The following is a 13,953-nucleotide window of genomic DNA, read 5'->3' on the forward strand; positions in this document are numbered from 1 at the left end:
CCAAGGCTCCCCCACACGTAAGCTCTATGAACTGATACCAGCATACCCACCTTCCACCTTAGGAATTAGACTTTCCTATGCTCCTGAGAGCCACTTCCTCTTCCCTGTTGACATTTCCTCCTCTCTCCAAAGTGAGGCACCTTTGTGCTTCCCACTCTGGGGGCTGCTTCTCTAGATTTGTCATATTTACGCAGAGGTGTGAGTCAACACGTCTCTGTAGCTCTAATATACTGGTATTTGGTATGTTATGGAACTCCCAAATAGCTTCATATTACACACACACAAACACACACACACACACTTTGGTGGCCCAACCCTGTGAGTCTTCTACTACATCAGTACACAAAGCTACTAAGTCCAGCATTTTTCACTGCTGTATAGTGCTCCACTGCACAATCTGTTCTCTAGTTAAAGGTCATTTGGATCATTTCCATGTCTTGATATTAATTATATTATATAATAATGGGTTCCCCCCAAAAAAAACCAAGCTTTTTCAGATGTCTTCTTTTAAATGTCTACACTTTGTTGCTGTTGTTAGCTGTGGCGTATGACTCAATTCAATCCTATGAACAGCAGAACTGAACCCTGTCCTGTGTTGTGAATCTCTGAAACATTTGAGCCCCCTGCTGTAGTCACTGGATTAAACCATCTTGAGGGTCTTTTTACTCATTCACCCTTCACCTTTCCAAACATGATGTCCTTCTCCAAGGAATAAGTTCTAGCAATATGCCCAAAGCATGTGAGACGAAGCTTTGCCATGTTTGTTTCCAAGAAGCATTCTTGCTGCACTTCAAGGTATATCTGTTCCTTTGGTGGTCCGTGGGATATTCAGTACTCTTCAACATCACAGCTCAAAGGCATCAATTATTCTGTCATCCTTATTCACTGTCCAGGTTTCAGAACCAGAGCAAATGATGGAAAAGACCACGGCCTAAATCAGGCTCATCTTAAACTGGCACCTTTGTTCCTCAGTAATTTGGAGAGGTCCCTGACAGCAGACTTGCCCAGTGCAATCTGTCTCCTGACTGCTGTTACAAGGGTGCTGACTATGGACCCAAGTAGATGAAACTGTTAACGATTTCAATCTTTTCTCCGTCAATCGCGATGTTGCTTATTGGTGTAGTGGTAAGGACTTGAGGCTGAGATGCAATCATATGGAAGGCTGTATGTAGTCTTTGATCTTCTGTGGCAAGTGCTTCAAATCCTCCTCACTTTCAGCGAGCAAGGTCATACCACCTGCACAATGCAGGCTACTGATGACCCTCCGCTGATCCTGATGCCACATTCTTCTTCACAGAATCCAGCTTCTTGAGTGAATACCACACCTTTCTCCTGTAGAGCAGCTGGTGGATGTAAACTGTTGATCTTCTGTTTGGCACTTGAATACAGAGCCACTGGGTCACCAGGGCTCCTACTCAATTGATATGGACATTTAACTATAAAATCTGCAAAATCTCTTCACTTCCATACACAACCTTACATGCATATGTAAGGCTGTTATGTGCCATCGAGTCACTTACAACTCATAGTGACCCTATGTCAAGAGCCCTAAACACAGTTCTATCCTGTGCCAACCTCGCTGTCTCAGACACACTCATTCCCACCACTCCACTCACAGAATTGATCCATCACATCGAGGGTCTTCCTCTCCCATCATATTCTAAACAAATCCTGATCAAGCTCGTGGGTCACGGGGAGTCATCTGAGAACTCAGCCTATCAAGAGGTTTCAGAGAACTATCCCAGCGCTAAGCCACATTCGTAAGGACAATCTTCAGTAGGAACCTGATTAATAAATAAAAGCAAACTCAGAGAATCAAACTTGCGAGGATAGATACCAATGGATGCTTTTCTTTATTGTTAACACATAAATATACGGGTTGCGGATCCACACAATCTCTGAGTATTTTGGCAAGACTGATCCCAAGTCCATCTGGGCAAGCAGCTCTGGTCAGAGAACCTTACTGCTGCTTCAGAGTTCCAAAACCTCCTCTCCCTGATGCCTCCAAAGCACAGAGGCTTTCTTCCCAAGTGGGGCTGGCCGACGGTGTGTGGCACTGAGTTCCTCCAGAAAGAAATCTTTGTGACTCAAGTTGAGACTGGCTGACCATCAGAAACACCTCTCCACACAACTGATAGGTAGACGCATTCAAGTTTTATTCCTGTACATGGACAGAAATGACAGCGATGCTACACAGAACAACCAGGCGGAGAGGAGGGAGAGAAGGGGACAGACGGGCAAGTCGTGAGCAATTCCTCTGGTGCTATGAAGAGGTCATGGAACACTTATCTTCTGTGATGACAAACTGTGTGTCATAAACCACCAACTCTGGAAAACAGGAGGTGCCATGGGCTCAGAACAAAACCAGCACTAGAGCTTCCCTACTGGGTGTTAATTAATACTAAAGGATGTCTGGGTCCAAGGGAGTTACTATGATCAGTAATTTAACATCAGGAGAGGAACCTCCTCCAGGTACACTCTGTTCCTTAATACTGAGGGCCCTGAACTCAGGGTAACCAAGGCTCACTATATAACTTTGGTCTTTGGGTACCTAGTAGTACTACACACAGTGCACGCCCACAGCCCTTACACTGTCTACTGAAAACCCTCCCTGAAACTCAGTTCAAGCAGACAGAGAGCAAACACTGTGGGCGGCCGCACAGCAGTGGGAGTCAGAGGGGCGACGTGCTCGTGTTGAACCTCCCCAGGCGTCCTGAAGACTTGACGGGCAGGGGCTGGAAGAACAACGTGCCAGGGGCTGGAAGAACAACGTGCCCACGGTGAATCGTCCTATGCGTCCTGAAGGCCACTGTTGCTCAGCAGCACCTGCTCCCCGGGTTTAAAGGCCGGCATCCCAAGGTAGGGGCAGCTGGCACAGCGGAACGCGTCACCCAGGTAGCACTGTGGACAGAGGACACAACAATAAAGACGCCCTTGTTTCCTAATGCAGCCTCGGTGGCCTGAAGGGGAGTGGCCGGGGGTCCTGGGAGGTCAGGTTTGCGCTATGCTGTCAAGATTATCCTAAACAGTTCAAATCCGAGCCAGCCTGCAGTCAAATGGCTGAATAAGCCCCAATAGGAAATGGGGGAAAAAACACCAAAATATCAATGGATAAAAGAATCCCCCTCTCCTCCCACTGTGATCAACCAAACAGTTGCTTACACAACTACGTGCCTGTTCCTCTGCTGTCTGGACAGTAAGCTCGTCGGGGCTGTGTTAGGGGGTCTGTGAACGCTGAGTAATGACTCAGATACTTACGTTTCCACAAGCTGACTTGGGCTGGGCGCTCTTCTGTTCCTCTGACTTCTCTTTTTCCAGTTCTTCGGCAAGGCCACACGTGCTGGGGGGGACATTGGCAGCTGATGAGAAACGCTACCACCCAGAAGCTCCAAGCTCCTGCCGGCACCCCAGTGTTCCTGGAGACCGCTCTCGGAGAAGAACAGCCTTGCTGTAGCTTGAAGGCTGGGTCACATACATGAGTGAGGCTGCTCCGGGTGACAGGAAGAGCAGTGGAGGAGACAGAACCAGCGGGCGCACGTTCTGCCCTGCCTACAACAGGGCCCCCACTACTGGGCTATAGCCAATCACTGTCATGCAGAAAAAGAGATTCATGTCGCCATGTTGTTTCCCCAGTTTGAGAAGAGGAAAAAAAAAATCTGGATTTTTACCTGAAACGTACTGATTTGTAAATGGTATAACCTTCCCATAAAAAAAAAAAATATAAAAATTCCACACCACTGCTTAAACCAGCCTGAAAACTACCGGCTCCTTTTATCACCTTTCCAGACTCTTCCAAACTTACCCACAAACGTAACATACAGGTTTCTGGGTTAAAGGACAAAGGGGGCACACACATCACAGAGTTTCACCTGCCCTGCAATCCCATCACAGCTGCAGGAAAGGCATTGTCTTTAAGACACAAACCCACAGAGATGGGCTAAGAGGGAAGGAGATGATAGTGGCTGTAATGGGAACTGAAAGACAGAGGGGTCTACTGGACATGAGAAAGCCACAGCGAGGGACGCCCCGCACGCGCTCCGGTCAGTAACACACCGCTATGGAGCCAATTCCTACCTCAGCGCCCCTCCTGTGCACAGCAGCCCTGCCCCACAGGGTGTCAGAGGCTGCCATCTTTAAGGCTGGTCAGGTACACTCAAGTAGACTTTGATTCTCAGCAGGACGGGAGCCAGAGGAACAACAGCTCAAAATCCTATGTGATCTGCACAACAGATCAAATCTCGCTGGATCCAGCACAATGCTCTCACTGTGTCATGCCCAAGCCCACCGCTGATGTCACTGTCCATCCATCTTTTCCAAGCATGATCTCCCCTTAGCAGGACTGGCCCCTTCTATCTGAGGCTGAGTTTGACCATCCTGACCTCTAAGGAGGACCCTGGCTGTACTTTTTCCAAGACCGTGGTACATGCCAATGTCCCTTGAACTTGCCCTGGGTTCCGGAGCCCCTCAGAAGCTGAGCACTATGAGGTCCACAAGGGTGACATATGAATGATGCAGCAAACAAAAGGTACAAAGAGTCTAAGTTTGGCAGGCAGAGCCAAGAGACCCCAAAGAGCTCAGTATCAATACTACAGAGGTCTACTAGCCCCATAAGCAGCCTAGGAGAAGCATGTATCAGGTATAAAACAACAACAATGCAGCAGAATACTCTGTTGACAGATCGAGGATACTGTCAAGGCTCAGCATGTATACACACTATCAGGCTAAAGACAGCCCGCCTGGAGGAGAAGACCGAATGAAGGAAGTCAAGGGCGCACGTAACTGAGCCTGGGAATCCTGGTCCCACGTGAGTGCTGCCGTCATGAAAAGAGACAACAGGAGGTCAGAAGGTTAGAGTGGAGCCTTGCTTACATGGGCTCCTGAGCTAATGTTTTCTCCTGACCACACAGCTTAACAATGCCTCCAACAACAAAGTCAGTGACCAAAGAAACAGGAACAAACAAGTCACAACAAAAACCTGGAGGGAAGAAACTTTGGAGGCACCATCACTATCAAGAGAAAAGAAGCCTGTCACGTACATTTTTTAAAAAACACAGGATATCATTTAATCCACCTCCAAAGGATGCATGTTGTGTTCTCTGATGCTGCTTAGTGATATTTCTATCTTCCTGCTAAACTTGGTGGGATGGAAAAACTGACCAAGTCCATAATGATGAGCTTATACATTCCTTGTTTCAGGTTCCCACCCAGTCACATGGTCAAAGTCAAAGCGGGGAAAGCCATTATCAACAATAAAGTGATGACACCATATGGAAGATAGGAATTTCACTAAGCAGCACCAGAGAATGCAACATGCATCCCTTGGAGGTGGATTCCTGCTGCAGTCAGACGGCGAGTAAATCCCAGGCAGGAAATCCAAGAGCTACAGGTGCCTCAGCAGAGAAGCAGAAACGAACAGGAGACAGAGCTGACTCAGGACTGTGGCCCCAGGGAGCCAGAGTCGGGGGCTCTCATCCAAAGGCTCGCTGGAGGATGAGGAAAGACACCTTAGTGGGCAGAACTCTGTAACACTGACCTAAGCCATGAGGCTGAAGGTCAAATGGCCTACAAGCATTCCCGAGAAGCTGTTCTGACTAAGGAACTATAAGCTGTTGCCAACCTGAATTGTAACCTGTTAACATCCCTAAGTTTCTGTTTCATTATTACAGTAGCTTTAGGTAACTAATCCAGGGCTCATAGAGCCTCAAAATTGGTAACAATCCATGACTCAAAACCTGCTCAGCTCACCTTTCCTTCTCCTGGGACCTTTACACAGAAGAGTCCTGCCCTTTCTCTACATAATAGATTTGGGCTGGCCACTCACTTCTTCACAACTAAGTAGTACACTGTTTGGAGAGTTACACCTATGGAGTAAACCACCAAAAAGCCACAGTGAGGTGGGAACAAACTTTAGAGTGGTCACGGCTTATGGAGAAGAAGGAAGACACAGCTGAGGACGTGTGTGCAGACAGTGAATTCTGCCACTAGTCAGTTGCTATTTCTGAACTTGGGTGAGTAGTAGATAGGTTTCACTTTAATAGTATTTAAAATGGACCTTTTAATATTTTGTATGTTGTTGTGTGCCATCTAGTCAGAACTGACACATAGCCAACCCACCAGTGCCTTTTCACAGGCAGTAAATCGCACAGAAGTATGCCCACCCCTTTGACAAGCACTGTGGCATTTGGACAAGAACAAACTGGGAGGAGGGTAGAGAGAATAGTGCAACAATGAATGAATGGAAACCCAAAATCTCTGTAAATGTTTATGAAAATTAATAAAATATAGGAGAAAAAAAAATAAAAATTAAAATAAAAAAAAAAAGAATATTAAAAAAAAAAAAGAAGTATGCCCACCCCTCTCCCACAGTAGACCTGAATTACGTGGCTTTGGGATTGCAGTACAGTTTTTTACCACTAGGCCACCAGAGCTCCCTACTGCTCTATATACATAAGACACTCCAAAACAGAGCATTTGTTTTAAAAGTAACACTTACCAATTCTTACAAGCCTTCCTCTTCTTCCCTTCTCCACATGAAGGAGCTCGCAGGGAAGCTGGATCAGGTTTTTTCAAATCTTCTGGATCCAACAGTTCATCTGAGTCAATGAGATCCTAGAGAGGATTTAAAGCAATTAGTGACACAGTCCTGATCTCTGCTAAAGAAAAATGAAAAGTGACAGGTAGTAAGGCCAAGTCAACTCAGTGCAGTGCAGTGACTGGGCTATCTCAGGCCTGCCTTACTCTGAGCTAAACCTTGAGTCAAGAGACCAGTGATAAGCTAGGTCCACAAAAGATGTGTTAGGATGAAACTAATTAACGTGAGAACTTGTTTTAAGACTTGGCTAGCAGTATGTAGAGAACAGGCGTTTTGTGTATGTTTGTAGTAAGAGGAACTGGCAGGGGAAAAAGAGCTTTCTTGTGAAAAAGGAATCGAGCATTTTTTATGATATTTCAGAGCAAAGGGCAAAACATACACACACTTATGTAATTCTTTGATAAACACAAAATTAGTCTGTAAACTGTGAGAGCACAAGTTCCTTTGCTGACCATGTAAACGAATTTAAATTGTATAAATCAGGAACTTGCTTAAAAATGGAACATACAGTTCTGAAGACATTGAGTCTTCAACTGACAACAGGGCCAATAAAGATTTGAGACTTACACATACCTACAGAATATTAAATCTATCACATGAAGTGAGATCAAGAAAATCTCCAGGGATAAGAGATACAACAAAGAAATTAACAATGCTACCAATGTAGAGTTTTCTCCTAAATAAAAGATACTAGTAACAGGCATAAACATGGCACTGAACTGTCAATACCTCACGGCAGCAACGCCACAGAGGTCACTCCAAATTATGGCTGTTCTCAGACTCAACCAGGCCTGGAAGGAATGACCACGGATTCAACTCACCATGCTGTCATCCTCCATATCGTTGGCAGACAGTGTCCAGAGCTTGACAGCAGCAGGGTCCAAAGCAGGCTTCTCTGAGCCCCAGAAAACAAGAGAAAATGTACATAAGCGCAGCACGCACAAATTGCAGCAAGTGTTTCCTATTGAGAAACTACATGCAGGAGAGAATGTACTAGACCATGAGGCAGTTGCCCTGGGTTCAAGGCCCAGCCTTTCCACTCACAGAAGATACAACCTTGGGACTAATCACTTTATGAAAGTCAACAAGTAAAAAAAAAAAAAAAAAAAAACACCAAGTCACCATTTGCTAAGTCCCTGCCTTATCTAATTCACCCCTGTGAACCTCATGAGTCTTGTAGCATGGCAAAGCAGGGTATAATTTTAGGGCACAAGAAAGGGTTTTCCAAAAATAAGAATTCCTTCGTTGGGAAAAAAGATTCTAAAAACCAAAATATATGGAAATAGGATACCCTTTCTCTACCATTACCAGACCTATGGTCTTTCCAGGTTAAATGCTGTCATTCTGGGGTTGGGAAAGACACTGTTACTGGAATAAACCAAGCGACTCCTCTGGAGCAAGAAGCCCTGTCTCCTATGGTTCTGATCCAGGTAATAACCATGCATTACTTCAGTATGGGACCTCAATGTTGTTGTTATGTTATCGCTGAGTCACTGGCAACTGATAGTAACTGCACAATAGCTCTGAGCCTGGTCCTATCCTGAGCCAATGTCACTGTCTCTGCCCCATTACCCCAGTCACTGTGTCAATTCATCTCACCCAGGGTTTCCCTCTCCTGCGCTGTCCCTCCTCCCTCCCAAGCATGATGTCCTTCTCCAAGGCCTGGCCCCTCCTGGCAACATGTTCAATCTATGTGAGATGGAGCTTCAAAATCCTTGCTTCCAGAGAGCATGTTGGTTTCACTCTCTGGGATAGACCTGTTTTTTGTTCTCTTGGCAATCCATGGTAACACCATGGATCTCCAACACCATTAATGCAAAGGCATCGCTTCTTCTTCTATCATCCTTAATCACTGTCCAGCTCCCTGAAGCACAGCAAATAACTGTGAAGACCATGGCCTGGATCAGGAGTACCTTAGTCTCCAGACTGACATGTTTGTATTTCAACACTCTGGAGAGGTCACTAACAGCAGACTTCCCTAATCCAGGATGCTCAGCATAATAGTATATCAGGCATTCTTCCACTGAGAATTGATAGGACTTCAGGAAAGACGTATCCTCTGAAAATCCACCACCTCACTTCTATCTCCAGCTTAATTAACATAGTATGCCCCCTGAATCCCTTTAAAGAGAAGAATGAACCTGCAGCAGCCTCACCTGAAGGAGACTTCTTGGCAATGGAAAGCTTGAGCTGACTCGAAGAACCCACTTCAAAGTTTGGCTTTCTGCCCGTGACTTGCACAAAGAGCAAGCCATCACTTTGGTAATCTAGGTGTTCTTTGACAGATGCTAACTCCTCCGGATTCAAGGCTTCCCGCTGCAACTGGAATTCCAGACATCAAAAGAATTAGCCCATGCTCCTCCTGTAAAAATCACATTCTACTGAGTTCATGTCAAATCTTCACTGCCAGGCGTGAGGCATAGTCACTGGAGAAAGCAGGTATCGCCTCACACCCATTACTCGGTTTCTCACTGGTCAAAGCCCGATTGTCCATTTTGTTCTTTTGATTACTCTGAGCCTACTCTTCAGAAAGGTTTAAAGTAGTGATCAAAGTTCTGTCTAGCAGGTACAAACTGCTGAGAGGTGTACTGCCTATGATTATACAGAGTCCCACCCAATAGGAACACTTACAGAGGGTCACATGCCCACAATGAAGACAGTGAAGATAATGCAGCCCCAAAGTGAGAGAACTAGAGAGAGAAATGTTTTCTAGTTTACCTGGACAGTACAGGTAAAAGAGAGGAGGAAGTGGCTATTTAATCTTAAAAAAATAACAAAATGCCTAACTAAATAGTCCATTTCTAGCATGAAATATATGTACTGACACCATTACCAAGATTGAGAGGGCACTGACTTGAGGAGGGGGGGGTCAATGTCTAAGATATTTAACAGTGAGAAATAAACTGGGGCAGAACAACACATATTTTAGAAAAAGAAGTTTATACAACTGAACGACTACTTATAAACATGCAAAAACATCTGAATGGGTAATCAAAATATGCACTGGGAAAAAAGAAAAAAAAAATCCAAGCACTTCTGGCTTCCTCTGGGGAGGCGTGTGAACCAGCACTGCCATGTGTATTTGTAATGTTCAATCAGCACTGCATCTCCTTATAGTCACCAGTATTATCTGAACTTTTACTTATTTTACAATGAAACAAAAAAATATTATTTTAAAACAAGGAAAAGAGTAGACATTAAATAAATTAAGGCCCTACATCAGCAAATCACTGGCATAGTCAGAACATTTTAACACTGCAGAAATATGTGTCTTTTTTATTTATATACTGGTGGCCCTGTAGGTAAGGAGTCGCCGTCAACTCAAAGGCAAGTGATTCAAGCCCACCAGCTGCTCCTCCAGAGAAAGATGGGAAAACTCCTCCCGTGCCAGTCAACGTCTCTGGAAACCTGCTGGAGGGTCAGCTATGAGGTTGCTCCAAATGGACTCAACAACAACACTGTATTGTTGGAAACGGGATTTCCCCTGGACTTATCAGCCTCCCACCAAAATGCAGAGGATGGCAGATCTCACTCATTCACTGCCACCGCGTCAGAACCGACTCATAGCTGCTGTAAACTGCACAGGACCAGAGTGCCTAGCTTTCCTCCTCTGGTGGATTAGAAGAGTGAGATGTTGGATCAGCAGTGCATCTCCTGACAGCCCAGGTCACAAGAGCTCCAATCGATGACCTGTTGCTGTGTACTGTCGAGTCAGAACCAACTCACAGCTGACCCTCCAGTGGGTTTACAGGGGTAGTTAATCACACGGGAAAAAACTGCCCATATTTCTTCTGCAGAGCAGCCGGCAGATTTGACCCACAGACCGCCTCAGGACTGCAGTGCAGTTTCTCACCCCCAGAAGCTCCCTAATGGATGGCCCTGGTGCTTCAACCAGCCCTGAGGTCTGTGCTCATTTACTGATCGGTGTGTGAGCTCATCCCACCTCAACAGTAACCACAACTACAGCAGCACTGAGGAGACTGTCCAAACCATACTGGCTGGCTCAAGCTGAGTCTCTTCTAAGGACACCAATTTCCAGAGTTTTGTTCTCTGAGACACCACTGTTTTCTCAGGTGGGTAGCATTTCTTAATTTGTATCACTTGTGTGTGTGTGCCATCAAATCGGATCTGACTGGTAGAGGAGGAGATTGTCCCTCCTTCTCCAGCAGAGCATTTGGTGGATTCGAATCACACACCTCTGGGATTGCAGTGTAGCTTCTTGCCACTAGGAACTTCTATCACTTTTTTAAAGCAACAATTATTATTTCATCTTTAGGGTTGTTATTTTCTCTACAGAGTTTTTACAAAGAGATATCATGTTTAGTTATAAAATATTTAAATCCTTATCAAAAAAGTTTTGTCTACAAACATACCTCTTTTACTTCCACAAGACCAGAAAGAGTCAGGGTTGAACACAATTTAGGCGCTGTCTTTAATTTGCTATTGTTACCTGCCAAAAGGAAAACTCATAGTAGTATCTTTATAGGTCAAAGCAAGAATAAAGCTCTATCCTATCTGGGTGAGCAGATATCCAATCGATAATAATCTATTTTGTTTAAGGCATATACATTTTGGTGATGGTATTTTAAATTGATTAATCCTTTTGGATGTTTAAATTGCTCTTAAGTTTTATAATTCCATTTTTTTCCCCCCCTCATCATTCTCTGCTTCTGGGAAGTATATACATCTCCAGGGGTGTTAAAATAGTGATTACCAAACAGCTTTATAAACTTAAAGTACACAAAAGTACAATTTTCTCTGTATAGTTCTAACAAAGAGATACTGTGTTTAGTCACTAGAGGTTTAAATTCCCAGCAAAGACTGTTAATTAATACCAGCTTAAGTTTATATTTCTACAATGATTATACATGTCACAACCCTTTCTTTTCTATTATCTTTACTGATAAAACAAAACAATAAATTTTAATGAAAAGACTATCGAAAATTGATAAAAAGCCAGAACTGAATGATTTTTTTTTTTTGGACAGCTACATCACTGACCCTGTCGCTTCCCCATCCCATTGGGCCAGATTTTCTGTTTCACATGAATCAATAATTAGTTACTTCATCATCCCCAGGCTATTATTAAAATTTTTTACTTTGAAATAAGAATCAATTCACAGGAATTTGGAAAGAAATGTTCAGGTAAGTCCGATGAACCCAGCTGCTTCTCGTGGGAGCATCACGTATAAAGGACAGCATGGAGATCAGACACTCACACTGGTATAGTCCATGGAGTTTATTCAGATTTCATGCCCTGACTTAGGTAAGAGCAGTTCCATTATATGATCATATGATGACCAGATTTGTTTCAACATCACCACAATCAAGATACAAAAATATTCCACCACAGGGATCCTTAGAGATTTTACACAACTGTTCTCTAACACAAAAATTTTGTTATTTCGGGAATGTTATATACTGGAACCATATAACTTCTTGAAGACTGGGTTTTTCATTTAACATCATTCCCTTTAGATCCATCCACAATGTACATGTGTCATCTCTTCCTTTGTATTGCTGCATAGTTCTCCACTTATGAAAACACTACTGTTTGCTCAACCAGTCACCTGTTGCAGAGTCCAGGTGTTTTCAGATAGGCAATTTCTTTTTATTTTACTACCTCATGAGTTAAACAAAGATCACAATTTCTTTAGAACTGCTGCTTCAGATTTGAACAATTTATCCTTAAAACAGGGAGACTGCTGTAGAAACACTGATCGCCGTTGTCTATGTCCTGCTCGGAGAGATGAAGCGAGCAAACCCAAAGATTCAAACCTGTTCAACAGACTTTACAAAAAGACTTTCTTACCTACAGCCGTCTCTACTGGCTCTCTTAGAAAAAGACATCCTCCAGGCCGAAGGATCCGGGCCATTTCTGCCAAAATCTCAGCATCATGTAGAATGGTGCTTCCCGGAACAACACCCGACAAGATAACATCAAAGCTAGATTCTTTGTGGGCAGTTGAAAAGCAGAAAGATTCAGCAATTACCTGAGCCCTAGGAGCAGTCTATACTACTCTACCATCATCACTTTTAAGAAGGTCAATGAAGATGCTGCCCTGTTTGCCTCCAATATTATGAATCCCATGCCCCTTATCTGCTCAGGAAAAGGAAGTAATAAAGGAAGCTAGATGAAGGGTTAAGGGTTGTTTGTTTTGTTGTTGTGCTGGTTTTTTTAAAAAAGGGTAATAGTTTCCGAAATGGCTCGCCTCTGGAAACTCTATGAAGAGTGCTCAGGCCTTTCGTTCATAGGGTCGCTATGAGTCTTCTACAACTCGACGGCACCTAACAACAACAATGTAGAGAGAGCTACGCTGGCTCAATGGACAGAAAGTTATGCTATCAAGCCCAAGGTGGGTGATTTTAATCTGTGGCCCTCAGGTTCAAATTGTTTTTCTGTGAAACCTTCTTCTAGGTGGTCTAGCCCTAGTCTGTCCACTTGCTGTACCTGTTCATAGGGTCGCTATGAGTCATCTACGACTCGACGGCACCTAACAACAACAACAGCAGCTAAGAAATAGAAACCACTTCTATAAATCATCAAGCACACTGTTAAATTTACATTTCAAAGTAAAAATGACAGGTGGCTGGACACTACTATCATGTGGCTTTCAAAAGAAACACTCAGATTCCCAGGAACTGCAAACATGCAGCCCTCTCCTCAAGGCCCAGCTCTGCTGTGAAGACAATATGCGGAGGTACTTACATTGCAACAGCTGCTTGACGTTTTCCACAGACACGTGGCCCTCACTCCCAGTCAATGTTTGAAGCTTGTTCACCAGATCTTTTAGCGCTTCTACAGGAGATGATATATCCCAGACCACTGCCACACACTGGCCAGCTGAGATCCCAAAATCTGCCATTCTTGCAGTACGTGATGGACCTAAAAACTACCGGCCAGAGAAAACTCAAGACTCAAGAGACACAAATGCAAAGTTCAACCCACAGGGAACCACTAAGTAGGATTCGAACGACCATCCAATTTTGACCTCCCACCATCATTTATAACATCAGAAAATCTTACTGCAGCTGCTATTCTGGTTTCTTGATCCTATCACAACCCTCCAAAAAAGGGAAAGAGAGGATCCTGACCTTCTAGAGTCAACAGGCAAATAAAGAGGATGAAGAAGAAAAAATTATTTCTTCTTTGATTCAGGAGCCAATTCAGCTTGAATAGACAGCAAGAAACTCATTATGTAGAAATAGGACTCAGGAAGGCAAATAAATTAGCAGACAGAAATCAACAGCAAAATTTTTTTTTTTTTTGCCAGGGCCCCTCAGATCCCCAGGTGTCAAAGGTCCTGGGGGGCACTGTGTCCTCAGGAGTGATCAGAGCCCAGTGCTAGACATCACAGGGG

At 44.2% G+C, this 13,953-nt stretch overlaps 1 protein-coding gene across 1 annotated transcript; it reads right to left on the minus strand.

Moving 5' to 3' along the window:
• Positions 1 to 2,790: 2,790 nt before the first annotated feature.
• On the minus strand, positions 2,791 to 13,458 carry CIAPIN1 (cytokine induced apoptosis inhibitor 1). The gene is made up of 8 exons (XM_006897129.1): positions 13,302 to 13,458; positions 12,405 to 12,557; positions 10,966 to 11,042; positions 8,749 to 8,914; positions 7,414 to 7,487; positions 6,494 to 6,609; positions 3,259 to 3,340; positions 2,791 to 2,901 (listed from the first exon to the last, which is right to left on the minus strand). The coding sequence occupies exons 1-8, from the start codon at positions 13,456 to 13,458 to the stop codon at positions 2,791 to 2,793; spliced, it is 936 nt and encodes a 311-aa protein (XP_006897191.1).
• Positions 13,459 to 13,953: the final 495 nt, after the last annotated feature.

Source organism: Elephantulus edwardii, unplaced genomic scaffold, assembly GCF_000299155.1.
Source record: "Elephantulus edwardii isolate Elephantulus edwardi_28Jun2011 unplaced genomic scaffold, EleEdw1.0 scaffold00201, whole genome shotgun sequence".
NCBI lineage: Eukaryota > Metazoa > Chordata > Mammalia > Macroscelidea > Macroscelididae > Elephantulus > Elephantulus edwardii.

Excerpts from the sequence above, each read along its gene's own strand:
- CIAPIN1 (XM_006897129.1), bottom strand. The coding sequence starts at position 13,458 with ATGGCAGATTTTGGGATCTCAGCTGGCCAGTGTGTGGCAGTGGTCTGG. Across the intron at positions 11,043-12,404 it reads GCCAGTAGAGACGGCTGTAG|GTAACAATAGCAAATTAAAG; the intron begins GTAAGAAAGTCT and ends TCCTTTTGGCAG. Across the intron at positions 2,902-3,258 it reads CCAAGTCAGCTTGTGGAAAC|TGCTACCTGGGTGACGCGTT; the intron begins GTAAGTATCTGA and ends CTCTGTCCACAG.